Source organism: Meriones unguiculatus, chromosome 11 (assembly GCF_030254825.1).
Source record: "Meriones unguiculatus strain TT.TT164.6M chromosome 11, Bangor_MerUng_6.1, whole genome shotgun sequence".
NCBI classification, from domain to species: domain Eukaryota; kingdom Metazoa; phylum Chordata; class Mammalia; order Rodentia; family Muridae; genus Meriones; species Meriones unguiculatus.
Genome location: NC_083359.1, coordinates 86,643,013 through 86,658,891, shown reverse-complemented (window position 1 = coordinate 86,658,891; position 15,879 = coordinate 86,643,013). Strand labels below are relative to the sequence as shown.

Here is a 15,879-nt window from a genome sequence, read left to right as displayed (position 1 = left end):
CTCTTTGTAGTATTTTTACCATCCAAGGTCTTTTGGCTGGAGAGACAGCTCAGATGAGAAAGTGAGCATGAATGAGGAGCTGAGTTCAGATGCTCAGACCCCACACACCAGCTGAGTGTGGCGGTGTGTGCCTGTAACCCCAGCCCTTGGGGTGTGGAGGGGCCAGAGGCAAAGATCCCTGGAGCATACTGGCCAGCCAGTCTAGATGAATCAGTGAACTGCAAGTTTACTGAGAAACCTTACCTCAAAAATAAATAAATAAATAAATAAATAAATAAATAAATAAATAAGGGGAGTGATTGAGGAAGACACCCAACATGGCATCTCACCTTCACATATGTACATACTATACATACATACCTGCACACATATCACATACATACATGAACACACATATGCCACATACCAGAAATAGGTTTTAAAAGTTTTAATAATTATGGGAAGCTCTTGCTTTTTTTACATTTTTTAATAGCACCTAGAATCACTGCCTCCATTTAAAAAGGGAAGCACGTTCTGTGGACGGTCCTGTGTCCTGTATTGTGCTGCTGCGTCCCTCGTTTCCACTAAGTTATCACCGTTTGCCTTTGAAATCCCAGGCTCCCCGGAACCAGGTGTGGGAATTTAGCCAAGCTTGCTGAGTCCTGCAACACAGCTCCCCTCCGAGGGCCTCGCTTAATCCTGTGGCTGCAGCTTCCCTCAGCCTCCAAGGCCATGCTCTGACCACACCCCAGAGCAGATACCAGTCTGGACTATTTCTATCTGTCTTCCCTTCCCTCCTCCGTGCGCTCCTTACGTGGAAGTCTCCATTTCCCAGCTCTCTTCTCTACTTTGCCCTTTGCTGCGGTGGACTAGCTGTGGAATGTCCCTGAACTCTCCACGACCCTGTCCCAGACATGTCCAGGAGTACAAGGTCCTTTCAGGTGGTCTGAGTGGGGTCACCCGCCCCTCCCTGGACACCCAGTGCTCTCTCTGGAAGGATGTCTGTCCTGCTGCGGGATCTGCCCCAGTGTCTTGGTTTTTGCAGTCTCTCTTTGGGTGGTCAGATCCAGGTCAAGTGTTTTCCTCTGCAGCTCTCACTTCTTCGGGATGTCTTCCAAATACTTGGGCTTCGTGTTTAAAAGCATTTATAGAGTACTTAGACTGGCAAATACTTTGCACACACCCTCTCATTCGATTTCTTTTCTGTTTGCTTGTTTGTTTGTTGTTTGAGACAGGGTTTCTCTGTGTAACAGAGCTGCCCTTGAACTCACAGAGATCTGCCTGCCTCTGCCTCCCAAGTGCTGGGATTTAAAGGTACCCAGCTTCGACTTCTAACTTTAAGATTTGCCTATTTTTATTGTATGTGCATGAGTGTTTTGCCTGTGTTTGTCTGTGTACAGTCATGTAAGAGTAAGCCTGGCATCAGGCTGTTGCTTGCACACTCCTGTCCCTACCCACCTCGGGCCTGTCTCATTCCCATCCTCTCCCCACTTTCCCTTCCAGGGCTCGGGGTCTGATCTCTCTTCCCACCATGGTGGGGTAGTCTCTTGATTCTACCGTGCTGTATTCTCTAAGCTGGCTGACCTATAAACTCCCAGGCAATCTCCTGTTTCCACCTCCTAGCTCATTATAGGTGTGCCGGGATTACAGATAATCCAGGTTTTCAGTTTAAAAAAATTTTTCTATATGTATATGTATATGTCTGTATGTGTGAATAGCACATATGTGCAGGTACCTACAGAGGCCAGGAGAGGGTGTTGGGTCCCCTGGAACTGTAAACCACCCAATTCGGGTCCTGAGAACTGAACTCAGTTTCCCTGGAAGAGCAGCAAGCACCCTTAACCACTGAGCCTCCTTTCAGCCCCACACAAGCAGCATCCTCATGTGGGTTCTGGGGCCCACTTCAAGTCATTACACTGGCAAAGCAGTCGTTTTTACTTACTGGGCCACCTCGCTGCCTCTTTTCCTGACTTCTAGCTGGTGCTGTTTGCCAGCCTTTCACTCTGCCCCTCGTGGTTTCTTCCATTATCTTCTTACTGTGCTGGTGTTTAATCTATATTTGCTTCACATTTATCCACTTAGACTATCAACTTAAACAGCACAGCTGACAATGAGCCCCGTGTTTACTCTCTGATTTCTGAGAGGATGCAGAGGTCCTTTTCAATTCCGAGTCCTCTGTGTGAGAACTAGGTTAACAGCCCTGACGGGTAGAGAGGCCTCTCCAGGAAAAGCAGTGTCTGTGACCATCCAGGCTACTACAGAGACAATTAGGAAGTGTGAGTTGTGTTCCAAGGTGATGGCATAAAGCATTGCTTAGGTTTGCCCACTGATCCACTGTTGGAAAGAAGGAAGGAAGGAAAGAAGGAAGGGAAGGAGGAAAACAGGGAGGGAGGGAAGGGAAGATGGAAGGGAGGGAGGGAGGGAGGGAGGGAGGGAGGGAGGGAGGGAAGGAAGGAAGGAAGGAAGGAAGGAAGGAAGGAAGGAAGGAAGGAAGGAGAGAGAACATGGGTCACATGCTAAGGTACCTGTGCATGGAGCAGGTTGGCTGGACTCCAGTGAGACAGTTCCCGAGTGTGGTGGAGACGGTTTGGATGCTAACGGCAATGCAGCAGAAGGAGGCTGGTTTACTTGTCTTAGATCTCACGAGTGCTACTCCTTGGGTTGGGGCCAGTTTCTTTCTGGGGTCACTGCTAGGAGGGCGCTTCTTCAGTCTGAGGTTCCTACAAGGAATAGAATGTACATGCAGGTCTGCCAGATCCTGGATCTTCAGCCCCAGGACAGTCTGCTTCCTTGGTAGTTGACCCAAACCCTCCTTTTCCTCGGCTCTGTCCTTGATGAAATGGGGATGAAAAACATGGAATTGCTCACAGAGTGTTCGACCACTTCAGGTGGAGAAATGGATTTGAAGTCTGCTAGAGAACCAGCCTGTTCTAGGATAGGTTAGTTATTTAAAACTGGAGAAGACATCGCCCAGGGGCAGAACAGGAGATGGTAATGGGTTTCTTAGCTCCAAGGAGACACAGGGGCTTTGATTGTTAGCTAAGGGACTGAGCCAGGGACAGTCGCCTTCTGTCTTCCCATCACTATTCCAGTGACCCCGATGAGTCACTGAAGTTTAATGAAACTGTGCAAACCACCAGCTTGCTCAGAACCAGCCCTGGCTGACAGTCTCTTTCCACTCTCACCTCAAGGTCCTGGTCTATATTTATCAGACCTTCAGAATGTCAGTTTGCATAGACATGGTCTGGTTCCTTCATCTGTTCACTTGCAGGCATTTGCTAGGTGCTGCTATGGGCCAGGCAGCCCTCTAGAGATTGACCATACTGTTTCTGTGCTCAGGGCCGACAGGAGGGAGACTCACAGAGCTGTATCTTAAAGGTCCCCTTAGTTCCAGCCACACAGGCTTCCTAATCCCCACAACCTCTTCTCATCAGGCTTTGGCTGAGAATTCTCCTGGTCACCAGCATCCACTCCGTCACTCCCCTTAGCCCCCACCCCGGCACCGACATCCCTCCCCCTCCCCCCAGCACACATGTACACACTCACACCATTCACCTTGCAAAGCACCTTGCAAAGCCAAGAAACAGTTCCTTCCATAATGGACGGTACTGTAGAAGACATCCATTCAACAGCCATCGCTATTTTCACTTTTGCTTCTAGTTTATTAGGGCCAAAATGCCGCAGAGAGCAAGGGTGAGAAGCACAGGAGAAAGAAGCCTGATCCGTGTTGTAACATTTAAACTAAATAGAAATGGTGTAGACAAGGTAGGAGAAAGAAGGAAGAGCTGCTTCTGGCCAAATTTGGCAGATGGGTAAGAGCCGCCTCACACAAAGTGTGTGTGCGTGCCCAAGCTGGGCTTGGGGTGTCCGTTTGCCAGGCAAGGTCTCTGTCTACCTCGGCTCCTAGCACTCTTCAGGACTGGGCAGTGTTGTGACAGTGTTTTAAGACAGGCTTGTGTGTTCAGTCATTTATTTAAAATAATGAAGTATGCATCCTTCCGTTAGCTTCTCCCGTCTCCATATTGGACAGTTCCAGCGTGTGTTACATCTGAGACCAAACCAAGGCCAAGGCAACTCAGTGCATGAGAAACTTTTCCTTCATCTTTGCAAACAGCCGCTTGGTTGTGACTTCAAACCCTGGAAAGCCTTGCTTGCCAAGGGGGGCTTCTTATCTAGAATTTAAAAGGACTGCGGCAGAGTCGTACCAGGCAGTTTAATCAAATAGCCGTGTTGTGTAAAACTGTACAGCAGATACGTATTGGCAAACAAGGAAAATGTGTAGCTTCCTCTTCCCTTCTGCTCACCAACCTCGGATTCTGTGAGCCCAGATACCCTGGTTTCCATAGACAAGCCTTCAGCTGTGCCCCGAGTTTGCCTAGCCTGCCATTTTCAGGCCAGCCCTTGTTCTGTCTGCTCCTCACAGCTGACATGAAGCTACCCATCTGTGGGACATTTCCCAGAGTGACTCCAGAGACTGTTGCTGTCCCTGCTAAGGGAGAATAACCTGTTAACAGCCCTCTGCCTTGCTTTCCCTAGCCATGAGAACCAATATTCAGAGGGGCGTGGTGGCATGTGCCTTTAATCCCAGCACTCAGGGAGACAAAGGCAGGTGGATTGCTGTGAGTTCAAGGCCAGCCTGGTCTACAAAGCAAGTCCAGGACAGTCAAGGCTACACAGAGAAATCCTGTCTTGAAAAACCAGAGAGAGAGAGAGAGAGAGAGAGAGAGAGAGAGAGAGAGATCAAAATTCCTCCTTCCGTTGAATAGAACCTATTGTGTTACATAAGTTCTAGGAAGCTGTGTCCACAGATGGGCTGGCATTTGAAAGGTGCTCAGGGCACTGTAGCTACTAGGATTATTACCAGCAGGTTCTTCTGTCTATAAACTAGGTCCACAACTCAGATGGAAGGTATGTTAAGGGATGGTCTCCCCCCATCTTTCTTTGTGAGGCTTTCAACAGTAGGGGCTCTGGGGCTCAGCACCCCACGCTCCTGTGAGCCCCCCAAGCACGGGACATCCTGAGAACCTCCTGACAAAGCTCCCACTCCTGGCTAGGCTGGCTCTAGCCCCGAGAAGAGCCAAGAGGAAGCCGCTGTAACAGGAGAGGCAGCAGCTGACTGGCAGGCAAGCCTGGTCCTTGGGAAATTTGTTCTAATCTTAGAAGGCAGTCAGTACCCTCGGCTGCCGCCGGCAGGACAAATGTCAAGGACCTCAGATACACATATGCTGTCACCACCGTGGTCCCTGGAGGAGGGTTTTCGTGGGTCCCTGTAGGTGGCTGCCCAGAGAACTCCAGGCTTGCAGCGGGAGGGACTCCCCAGAAGGTTGAGTATATTAGTAGAATTAGCAGTGTGAGCACAGCACAGGGCTGGGAGGTTCAGAGTGTATATTTACCTGCTGACAGAAGTAAAGGAATTGCCTAGGAACCAGGTACATCTGACCTTTTGACACTGGGACATGATTCTGCCATCTACAAAGTTCGTGTTTTAACTTTGTGACGGACTGCATTCTTACCTATCCTTAGCTGGATGTGGTCTGTGACCTTTCATTCCCACCTGTCTGAAGGCTCTGCTGTCACCTTGTAGAACAAGCCAAGATTCAGCTCCAGGCTCCTGACTCCCACAGACCCAGGCCGGTGCTGCTGGGTCTGTGTTCCATCTCACCCTTTCTGTGGCACCTGCTCTGACTTCTTTTCCTCAGCCCTTGCCTCTCCCCTGTCCCCTTTGTCAACAACGCCCTTGTCTACCCAGAAGCCTCTTCATTTCTACCCTGCACCTCCCTACACACCCTTCTTCCTCCTGTCACCAGTTGGGATGTCTCTAGCCACATCAGGAGTGTCTGCTCTGCATTCCCACCATCTTGTCCTCACAGCACTATCAACTGGATGCTTCTCTCTTTGCCTTCTCCTCCCCATTCCCAACCTTTTCCACACAGGTGATGGCCAGCCTCTTCCCTCCCAGTCTACATCTATCGGGCTAACCCTTCCCACTGTGTTCATGGCGTCCACTCACAGGCTATGCATTCACTTGCTACTACGTCTTTCCATTGGTCCATCTGTTCTCCCCACCCTACCCCCAATCCCTTTCCGTCCAGTGAGACAAGGTCTAGGCCAGGCTAGCCTTAGACTTGTGAGGTAGCTGAAGATGACCCTGTACCTCTGATCTTCTGCCTTGACCTCCCAAGAGCTGACTTTACATGTGTGCGCCACCATGTCCAGATTTTTGGTGGTTTGGTTTTGGTTTTGGTTTGGATTGGTTTTTATTCTCAAGACAGAGTTTCTCTGTCTAACAGCCCTGTCTGTGCTGGAACTTACTTTGTAGACCAGGCTGGCCTTGAACTCACAGAGATCTGCCTGCCTCTGCCTGGGATTAAAGGTGTGTGCCACCACCCCTGGCTTGGCTTACCATGCAATTTGTGAAGTGCCAGGGCTTTGAACTCAAGGCCTCAAGCTAAGCAAGCATTCTACACCTGAGCTCCATCCTCAGCCCATTTACTTCTTGTTAACAGCCTCCAAATAAAAAAGTAGGGATTTCTCTTAGCTCCTGTACTCCTAGGGCTCAGAAAACACGGGGGGTGCCTAGAGATACTTGGATAACCAACCAGCTGCCTGTAGCAAATTATCATCAACTCAGTTATCTATTGTTTGGGAAGTCAGGACCGTGGAAACAAAGTCAGTTTTCTCTCCATTAGCCCGTCTATCTCAACTCAACAGTCCCTTTAGGTTCGGTGCTAAAGATTTGCCATCTTTTAAAGTAAAACTTTGATTGAGATGTGACTGACACGCTATGCAAGTTACCTAATTAAAGTGGAGAATCAGCGCTGGCAAGATGGCTCAGTGGGCAAAGGCCTCCATGCCAGACAGCTTGAGTTCAATCCCCGGGGTTCCTAATCTCCAAGGTGCATACTGTGGCATCTGTGTGTGAGTGCACACACATGCACACACACACACACACACACACACACACACACACGTAGATAAATACAGCTAGTAGATAAATAAATTTTTTAAATTAGTGGGCAGCAGGGTGAGGTGGAGCACTCCTGTAATCCCAGCACTCGGGGAGGCAGAGGCAGGTGGGTCTCTGTGAGTTCGAGGTCAGTCTAATCTACAAAGGGAATCCAGGACAGTCAAGGATACACAGAGAAACCTTATCTCAAAAAGAACAACAACAACAACAACAACAAAAAAAACCTGGCACGTTGGCTCATGTTTATAATCCCAGCACTTGGAAGGCTGAGGCTGGAGGATATCTGTGAGTTTGATGCCAGTCTGGGCTGCAGACTAAGACCCCGTCTCAAGGATGGGGAAGAGGAGCGGGAAACAGCTTGCATTCTATCTGCAGGTGTGTGCAGCCATCATCAAAATCAACTTTAGAGCATTTTCTCTGGCATCTCCAAAAGAAGAAACCCAGATTTACAGCCATCACCCCACCTTCTGTCCTCCCGTCCCCTCCAGGCGGCCATTAATCTGCTTTCTATCTTTATAGATTCACCTGGTCTGGAATCATATAAATCATAGGATCAAGTGATCAAGTGGCATGTAGGCCTACCTCTGCACGCCCTGCTGGGCCATCTCACAGGCCCCTAAGTTTCATTCCCTTTATAGGTGAATATTTTCCCACTGTGTGGCTGTGTTGCATCCTATTTCTCCATTCACTGGCTAGTGGACACGAGTCTGGTGTTTTGATTCAGGCGCTTTGATTGTGCTTAGAGCCATACATCGCTGAGATGTGTGTTTGTGATCCCTGTGAAACTTTCCTGAGTTCAAGGATGAAGTAAGCGTATCTGCTGTGCACTGCATCACCTTGGTGATAAAACAGCCCCTCGTGATGGTTGACACAGGATGTCCCACTCTTAAAGGACCTTCTGTACCCCAGAGGGAGTAGAAGGATAAGAGAAGATGGAGCATCACTCTGAACGTCCTTCAAGCCGTTCAGGCGAGCTGCCAGCCTCATAACCAACATTCAGTAATAGGAAACAATTATCGAACCTTTCCCATGTGTCCAGTCCTGTTCTAAGCATCTTACATGCAGGAATCAGTAAGAACACAGTTCTATTATAGTCATTCTCACTTTACAGATTGGAAACCTGAGTTTAGTAACCACTGCATCCATTGTGGCTGGAACTTGATCTGACTTGGGGCATGGAGGGAGTGAAGGAAGGATAGACGTGGGCCCAGAAAAGCTGGGGACAGGTGGTCTGATGGAACAGTACCAACTACCACTGCAACCCAGAACCTCAGCATCTTTATTATATCCGGCACGGCATGGGGGTTAGCTAGTCCCGGAAGGATATGTTTGTAGGGCAGACATGCCCGGCTGTAAACTTCCAGGATGAGGAAGCTGTAGTTGTAGTTTTTGCACACACTGATCACTTTCATAAACACCTCCTATTGGGCCAGAAGAAAGATTTGCCCAATCCGAGCCTGACACAAATGAAAAAGGCTCTGCCGATTCCCTATGAGTCAGAGGCCCTGAGCCTTGACATGGCCGGCTCATTTGCTCAGGACTTCACTCCCTCCTTACAGTTAACATCTAGGGCCACAGAATAGAAACTGCAGGGCCAGTATCTGGACTCAGTCAGTCTGACGCCTGACCTGTGTCCCACACAGAGCATGGTAAAACTGTCAGGGGCCCCTACCTGGGACACAAGGCTCCTTCCCAGTTGAGCGGGGACCGTGTGGGTGTTAGTCTGCTTCCTGTTGTCCACGAGAGAAGGACAGTACAGCCACTAAAAAGCAGGACACAAGCTGCATACTGTGTTGAAGCAAAGGCTGGTTGGTGGATATGAAAACCTCACTTACAGAAGAGGAAACTGAGGCTCAATAAGGTACTGTTGGTCCACTTTCCGTTGCCACGTTAACAAATACCCAGGCTAAATCGACTCTAAGGTGGGAAAGGTTTGTTGAGGCGTGCGATTTCTGAGGTGTCCATGGCCGGCTGGCTTTGCTGCTCTGAGCGTACTGCACCAAAGGGGGAATGTCCAGTAGAGGAGACCTGAGCATCTCATGGCAGCTGGGATGCAAAGAGAGAGGAGAGGCCAGGGTCATAATATTCCTCTACTGGGCATTTCCCCGCTGATCTAATGCCCTAACACTAGACCCAACTTCTCAAAGCTTTCACTCCCTCTCATTGGCACGCTGGAAACCAAAGCTCAAACACAGAGGGCCCTGCCCTCCACACATCAAAGCATCCAGAAGCCGGCACCTCACTCTGACTGCATTTCTCTCCTCTGTTGTCCATGTGCCTAAGTCTAAACAATTTCCTTCCTTATAGTTGTGCTACAGCTCACAGGCTTTTTTTCAGAAAATGGATCTCCCAGATTCCATTGCTGAACTCCAACTGTCATGGACATCCTGTTTCCTCTATTACCCATCACCGTTACCTGGGAATTGACCCAAACTCTAACTGCATATGTTACTGCTATTATGCCTGCTGGCCCCCAGCCAGGAGGATTCTTCAGGGTTCCTGCCCTTAGGCACCCAGGACTGTGTCCCATAGTCACCCCGCTGGGGTTACTGAGCTGCAAAACCAGATGAAATGGAAAGCCCGGAAAGACCCAAAGGAGGACCCACCCCTCACCAGTGTCTGTGGCTCCTTTGGTGGGTGGAATCTTTATGTGGGTTTTCCCTCGGAGGGAGTTGCAGAAGCCAAGGACTTTCCATTTTCAGGTCCTCAAATCCTACAAGAGGGTAGGTTGGAGATATTTGGGACTTTTTCTTTTTAAATCTTGTGGGAAAGATATATTTGTTCCCATGTGCCCGTTTCTAGTCTTCTACCTCAAGTATGTGTTGTTCACCTCCACCTTCTGTGTTCCCCCAGAGCAGGCTGTTCACAGCTTGAGGGCATCACTTGTTCCCACAATGCACTTGACCGTATCTGGTGATGCTCAAGAGAGAAGAAGGAATGAATGGATGAATGGATGGATGAATGGCTTCCAGTAGGGATGAGGAACACCACCCAGTTTATGTTGAACTTTTGGGGGTTCTTGCACCCCTATTCTCTTAAGCTGAGGAAACTTCTGGCACTGTCCAGTCCTATTTTCAACCCACACCCAGTGTCTCCCCTGGAGGAGCAGTGATGACCCGCCTTTGTGGATGAAGACCATCTCACAGCGGAGCAGACAGTCCAGTGTTCAACCCTGAGCCTCTGCCCTTCCCTGTCCTCTATGTCCTCTGGTTCGGTGCAGCCCTTTGACTTCAACTGCCATCTCTAGCTGGGCACTCTCGGCTTTGTTCCCTCCTTCAGTCTCTAGACTCCGGTGTAAAATCTGGCTCTCAACTGCATCTCAACTAGGGTGTCTAGGAGACATTTCAAACTTTCATGACCAAGAAAGAACTATTCCCTCCCCATCTAGCCCACCCACGCCTCCTTCCTCAACCAGACTTCTCCAACCCAAAGATACTTCCTGTGTCTCATTGTCCCTTACAAAAGCCCAGGTATCATTTTTCTATGCCACTCTGGCCCTCGCTTCTTCAGTAATTCCACCAGTTTTGCCTTCAGACTCTCTTACCTCCGGTCTCCTGGCTGCTCTTTTCTCCCCCGACGTCCTGTCCACTCCACTGTCGCCTCCTAGCCAGCAAGTCAGCAACTGCAAGCACCTGCCTTCAGACTCACTCCCGTTCATCTGCAAGCACCTGCCTTCAGACTCACTCCCGTTCATCTTCCACTTGTAGCGGCTACACTAAGAAAGAAACAGGAACAGCCTGTTACAGTGTATCCACTGGGGCCGGCCGCAGGCTCACTCGGACCCATCCCTTGCCTCGCCACCTCAATCTGGAATCCAGATCGTCCCTGCCTCGCTTACCTCTGCTGTCTTTCATCCTGTTAGTGCTTGTGCTTCTGTTCAGCACACCTCCCCTCCCTGTCTTTTCCCTCCTGGGATTTAACAGAGGTGCTCTGTCAAATCTCTTAACAAATCACCTTGTGGTTCATCTATCTGCATCTTTGTTGTTGCTTTCTCTCACAGGAATAGAAATTCCGGAAGGGCAACCATCTACCCTATTCACTGCTACACTTGGAGCTTAGAACGGTGTCTGTTGGTGAGAGGAGCCTGAGACACACCCTCCAGTGAAGGGGTAGGGTTAGTGAGACCTGGGGTGTGGGGAAAGCTGGCACTCCAGAACCCAGGTGGTTCCGGCACCAGTACTTACTCCCTTAACAGAAAGTTACTCTGTAGCCAACAGTTCCAATCTTCTCTAGAAGAGGTAAGAATCTCACAGCAGTGCGGTTGCCCTGAGAACAGCATTTTTCTCACAGGCAGGTAGGATAATGGACCTGCCTATTCTGGGTCAGTGGCCTCTCCATTATCCTAGGATGGCAATAAGGGAAACACTGGGATAAACTGAAGAGTTAGGAACAAAGAGAACACCCTAGGACCATGCTGATCCTTCTCAAGCCATGATGAAGCCTTTGTAAGAGTTGGCTACTTTCCTGGGAGACAGCGCTCTCTTAAGATCCTTTTCCTTTCTGGGGAACCAAAGAAGCAAGCATCTTTCATAGCTTTGAGGCTCTGGGTTCACTGATCTACTGAGCAAGGAGCCTTCTTATTGGCTAAGAGCCAAAGTTCCTCCCACCCTCAGGCACAGCCCTCTCATGGCCATACACTACCAGGCTTCCCATCATGCCTCTTTGCCCTAAACTGTGTCCCAGAGGCTGCTAGGCACTTTGAATTTGAAACAACAAGGAGGATGAAGAAGCAAGGTAGAGCCAGGGAGGTAACACGGCCTTCCTCTGGCCCATGCACAAAGGGTCTACTATGCAGACGGTCAGCAGCCTCCAAATTTATTTATTCACCATGGTAACAGCGTCCAGGAAAGTTCCACACAGTCTAGACAGAGGCTCCTCCGTTCTCAGAAAAATCCCACAGACACGGAGAGAAAACACCACAGGTGATTTTCTCCTGGCCTTGGCAGAATCAGACTTTTTTTTTTTTTCAAGACAGGGTTTCCCTGTGTAGCCCTGGCTGTCCGGGAACTCACTCTATAGACCAGGCTGCCCTTAAACCCAGAGATCTGCCTGCCTCTGCCAACTGAATGCAGGGTATAGCAAGGAAGATTGGGGCCCAAAGGGATGCCGTGGAGGCTGGGGCTGCAACCGGGCGTGATCCAGAGAGTGAATTAAGGGTGTCAGTGACTGTCAGAGCAGGTGCCCATGTCCTGCACTGGCAGATGAGGACGAAGGAACCAAGCTCCAATGAGCACATTCTACCTTTCAAACCCAGTGCTGACTAATTTATCAACCAGAAAAAAAAAAAAAGATATTTATCCAGAGAGGCTGAGAGTCCTGGAAATTGCCTAGAAGGAGGCAGAGATGGTGACATCTTTCTTAGAACCAGGAATGTATGGGCTACAAGTGTGTCTCAGCTGGTAGAGGGCTCGCCTGGCAGGCATGAAACCCTGGGTTCAGTCCCCAGGGCTGCATAAAACTGGGTATCGCGGTGGACACTTGTAATCTCGGCACTTGGGGAGAGGAAGCGAAAGGTTCAAGAGCACCCTCAGCTACACAGTGCATTTGAGAGGAGCTTGGTTTTCGTAGACCTCGTGGTACAGGGGGACAGTACAGGGGACAGTGGGAGTGTGGCCTTACGGATAACCTCAAGGCCCAGTGTGAGCTCCAGCCTGGGATGGGCTTGCAAGGTGTTGCTGTGCCCACTGAAGGAGCTTTGTTACTAGAATTGCAATGCAGACACGGATGCAAAGCCTCACACGGGCTGAGCCTGAGGGTCACGCTTCTGCCATTGCATCTGTGCAGCTCAGAGGCTAATAATAATTTTGATACTTACATAATAGCCCTTTATGCTTCTTATAGCACCTTTCAGAGGAAAGCCGCTTAACTCGTGGCCTTTGCTGGATGTTAGGGTCGAGTGTTTCTGTTAATTCTACTTTGTTTCTCCTGTGTTCCTTTGGCTAAATGATGTGCATCTCTGGGCTCCAGTGTGCCCTGCGGGCAGCGAGCAATCATCTCTCAGTGTTCTTAAATTTCAGAAAGGAGGTGTTCTGGAGATAGGTGGGGGTGAGAAGCTTTGCCAGCTAAGGAAAACTCATTACCTAGGGGCCTTAAGAAAGCAAAGTCTGTGTTAGAATCTTTCCTTTCACCCAACTTGTAAGCTCCAAGTGTTTCCCCTGCCTGAGAGCCCCTTGCCAAACACAGTCTTGAGACAGGGAAGTTCCGGCGTTTTTGATCCCCGTATAGCTCTATTTTTAACTGGAATGCCTCTCCTTGCCCCACCAGCCATCGGCGCCTGGGAAGCTGGGGGAGAGTGCAAGGGCCAGAGCAATAAATAGCGGTGGACAGGGGCCATGCTGGTGTGTGTCAGGAAGCAAGACGGATGGACAAACCGATCACCCCACACCTTTGCCAGGGGTAGCTCAATTCACCACACACTGTCCCTAAAGCCTTTATCATCCTCCGGGACATCGAGACACAGGTCTCTGGCCTCTACTCATGAGACCAGTGGAATAATGAGACGGGGGCCAATCCTGAGCCCATTTAGCAACCTCTTTGGATGGCGGGTCAGGCTTCCAGGCTTTCCCAGCAACTTGGGAAAAAAAAAATCTGGCATCTTGGATAGAGGTGAATCACGTGAAGTCAGCCTTGGTGTTGAGACTGGAATGGGGGCGAACTTGAGAGACACAGGCAACAGGAATGAAGTACCTGACTTTGGCCCCAGAACGACCACTCACATCAGGAGGCCTAAGACCCCATTCATTCTTTCCTACCTCGGCACAACTCTCCTTTCCAACCAGCTCTGTTTACTCCACTTGATTGCCAGGAGGTGACTGGGCCAAATTAAAAAAAAAACTTGGAGACACTTTTAGCACAAAAAGGAGGGTCATGGGAGTTGTCTGTGCACAGGGCTATATGTGGCACAGAGACGCAGCCTCACTGCTGGGCATGATGGGCATGACCCACCTCAGAGGCCGTGAGAGCCACGGAGAGGCAGAGACAGACTTCCTAAAACTGCTGCCCAAGCCTCCCAGGGCAGAGGGAGAGTGATAAACTTCTCTGCCTGTGTTTTGAAAATGTCACCATTATGGGGACTAAACAGCAAAAGCCCGATAGCTCTAGATTGAACACATAAAACCAAGAGGAGGGGCCGGCAGGACGGCTCAGGAGGTAAAGGTGCTAGCTGCCAAGGCTGAAAACCAGAGTTCGATTCCAGGGCCCAACTGAAAGAAGGAAGGAACTGACCCTGCAAGTAGTAAACATGGTGAGAAGAGGGCCTCTGGGTCTCTCCCAGACACTCAGTCTAACCTCTCGAGCTGCTTCAGCAGTCTAAGCAGATTCAAATCCAGGTTATTGCCAGGCATGGCAGTGCATGCTTGTAATCCCAGCACTCAGGGAGGCAGAGGCAGGCGGATCTCTGTAAGTTCTCGGCCAGCCTGGTCTACAAAGAGAGTCCAGGACAGCCAAGGCTACACAGAGAAACCCTGTCTCGAAAACAAAATCAAACAACCCCGGTTATTATGTGTATGATCATGTGTATGTAGCAGACATGAGGTGCCATTCCGAGGGTCAGTAACTCACCCTCCGTGTCATGGTGACAAGTGGCACACGGCATCTTGGCCTGAAGCATCAATGAACTGATGTCCAGAACTGGAGGCCGGACCCACAGCCAGTCATGATAACAGCAACCCTGCTCCCTGACCATTATAGAGTCAGTCACCAAACTCAGGCCCTGCAAGGCTGGGATGGCTGAAGCAATGAGAGAGGTGGGGGGAGGCTCTGGATGAGTTCCAGCAGTCTCTTTCATATCCTGTCTGCTCCAGCCCCTCAGGTCATTCGTTCATTTAATAAATGGTCACTGTTGCCTAAGGCATTTGGTTAAGAAGGAAAAACAAAATCGCATACATTCAGATGTGAAAATTCTAGAAAGGGCGAATGCTCTCTCCATTCCCTTCAAAGACCCTGGCTCCAAAGGCATTTTGCATCCCCACTGTGCCCCCATTTTTCAGAGTCACTAAGCAGGGGAAGGAGGTTTGCAAGCTATTGTTGATCCTGCCCATGTCTGGGGGGTCTTCGCAGAGTGAGGGACCTTGCCTTGACTGCCTCCAATCCTCAGCTCCTGTCTAGGACAAAGCCTTGTTTTATTTGTCCCCAGGGGCACACACAAAACCCCAATACATCACTACATACATGTATGCACATACATGTGGGTGACTGAACAGTTCAGGGGTCTGTGTGGAAGTTGTAGTTTAGTTCTTAATCTCGGCTATGGGAACCAGTTGCAGAATACCTGTTAAAAATATCTCATCACAGAATTCCTGGTGGGACCACAGAACAGGTGCCTCTCACGGCAGCCGGGCAGACCCTTTGAAAATGAAAATGCATGCTTGCTGGTTACCGTCTACATCTCTGTTTTCCAGGAAAGACCCGCCGCCGAGACCAACTCCAATGTGGACAGCTCAGCGCAGCCTTCGGTGGCCCAGCTGGCGGGGCGGTTTCGGGAGCAAGCAGTTGTGGCCAGGGACCCGGTGAGTCTGAAGGTCCCTGCATCCTTTTCGGGGAGGGGACTGGAGGAAGAGGAAGCCCGGCAGGCCCTGAGGAGAAGGAGGGCAAGCAGAGCCTTGGCAATTACCAAATTAGGAAGAGAAGCCAGAGAGGGTCCCTCTGAATGTGAGGAATGTGCCACCACAGGCTTCTCGGGCAGAATCCTTCCGTACCAGAGTGAGAGTGAGGCTCCCACTGTGGCGAGGAGGGGTGAGAACCGGCAGTGTGGATTCCCTTTCATCCTTTGCCCCGCCTCGATTGGCTCAGAGGATAAAGACATCCCCACACCCAGCTCCTGCTCCTAGCCTCAATCCAGAACTGAGAATTTAGAAGGAAGCACATTCCAAAAATTAACCAGGAATGTAGAAGAAAGAGACCGGGGACTAGGAGATTCTAGGAGAATCCTGCTG

At 50.0% G+C, this 15,879-nt stretch overlaps 1 protein-coding gene across 2 annotated transcripts in view; it reads left to right on the top strand.

Moving 5' to 3' along the window:
* Positions 1 to 15,879, top strand: part of Rcsd1 (RCSD domain containing 1) — a 58,427-nt gene that overhangs the window by 26,981 nt on the left and 15,567 nt on the right. For both annotated transcript variants that reach the window (XM_021658263.2, XM_021658262.2), the window contains exon 3: positions 15,346 to 15,453. In XM_021658263.2, coding sequence (XP_021513938.1) covers positions 15,346 to 15,453 — 108 coding nt within the window. The remainder of the gene's footprint in view (positions 1 to 15,345; positions 15,454 to 15,879) is intronic.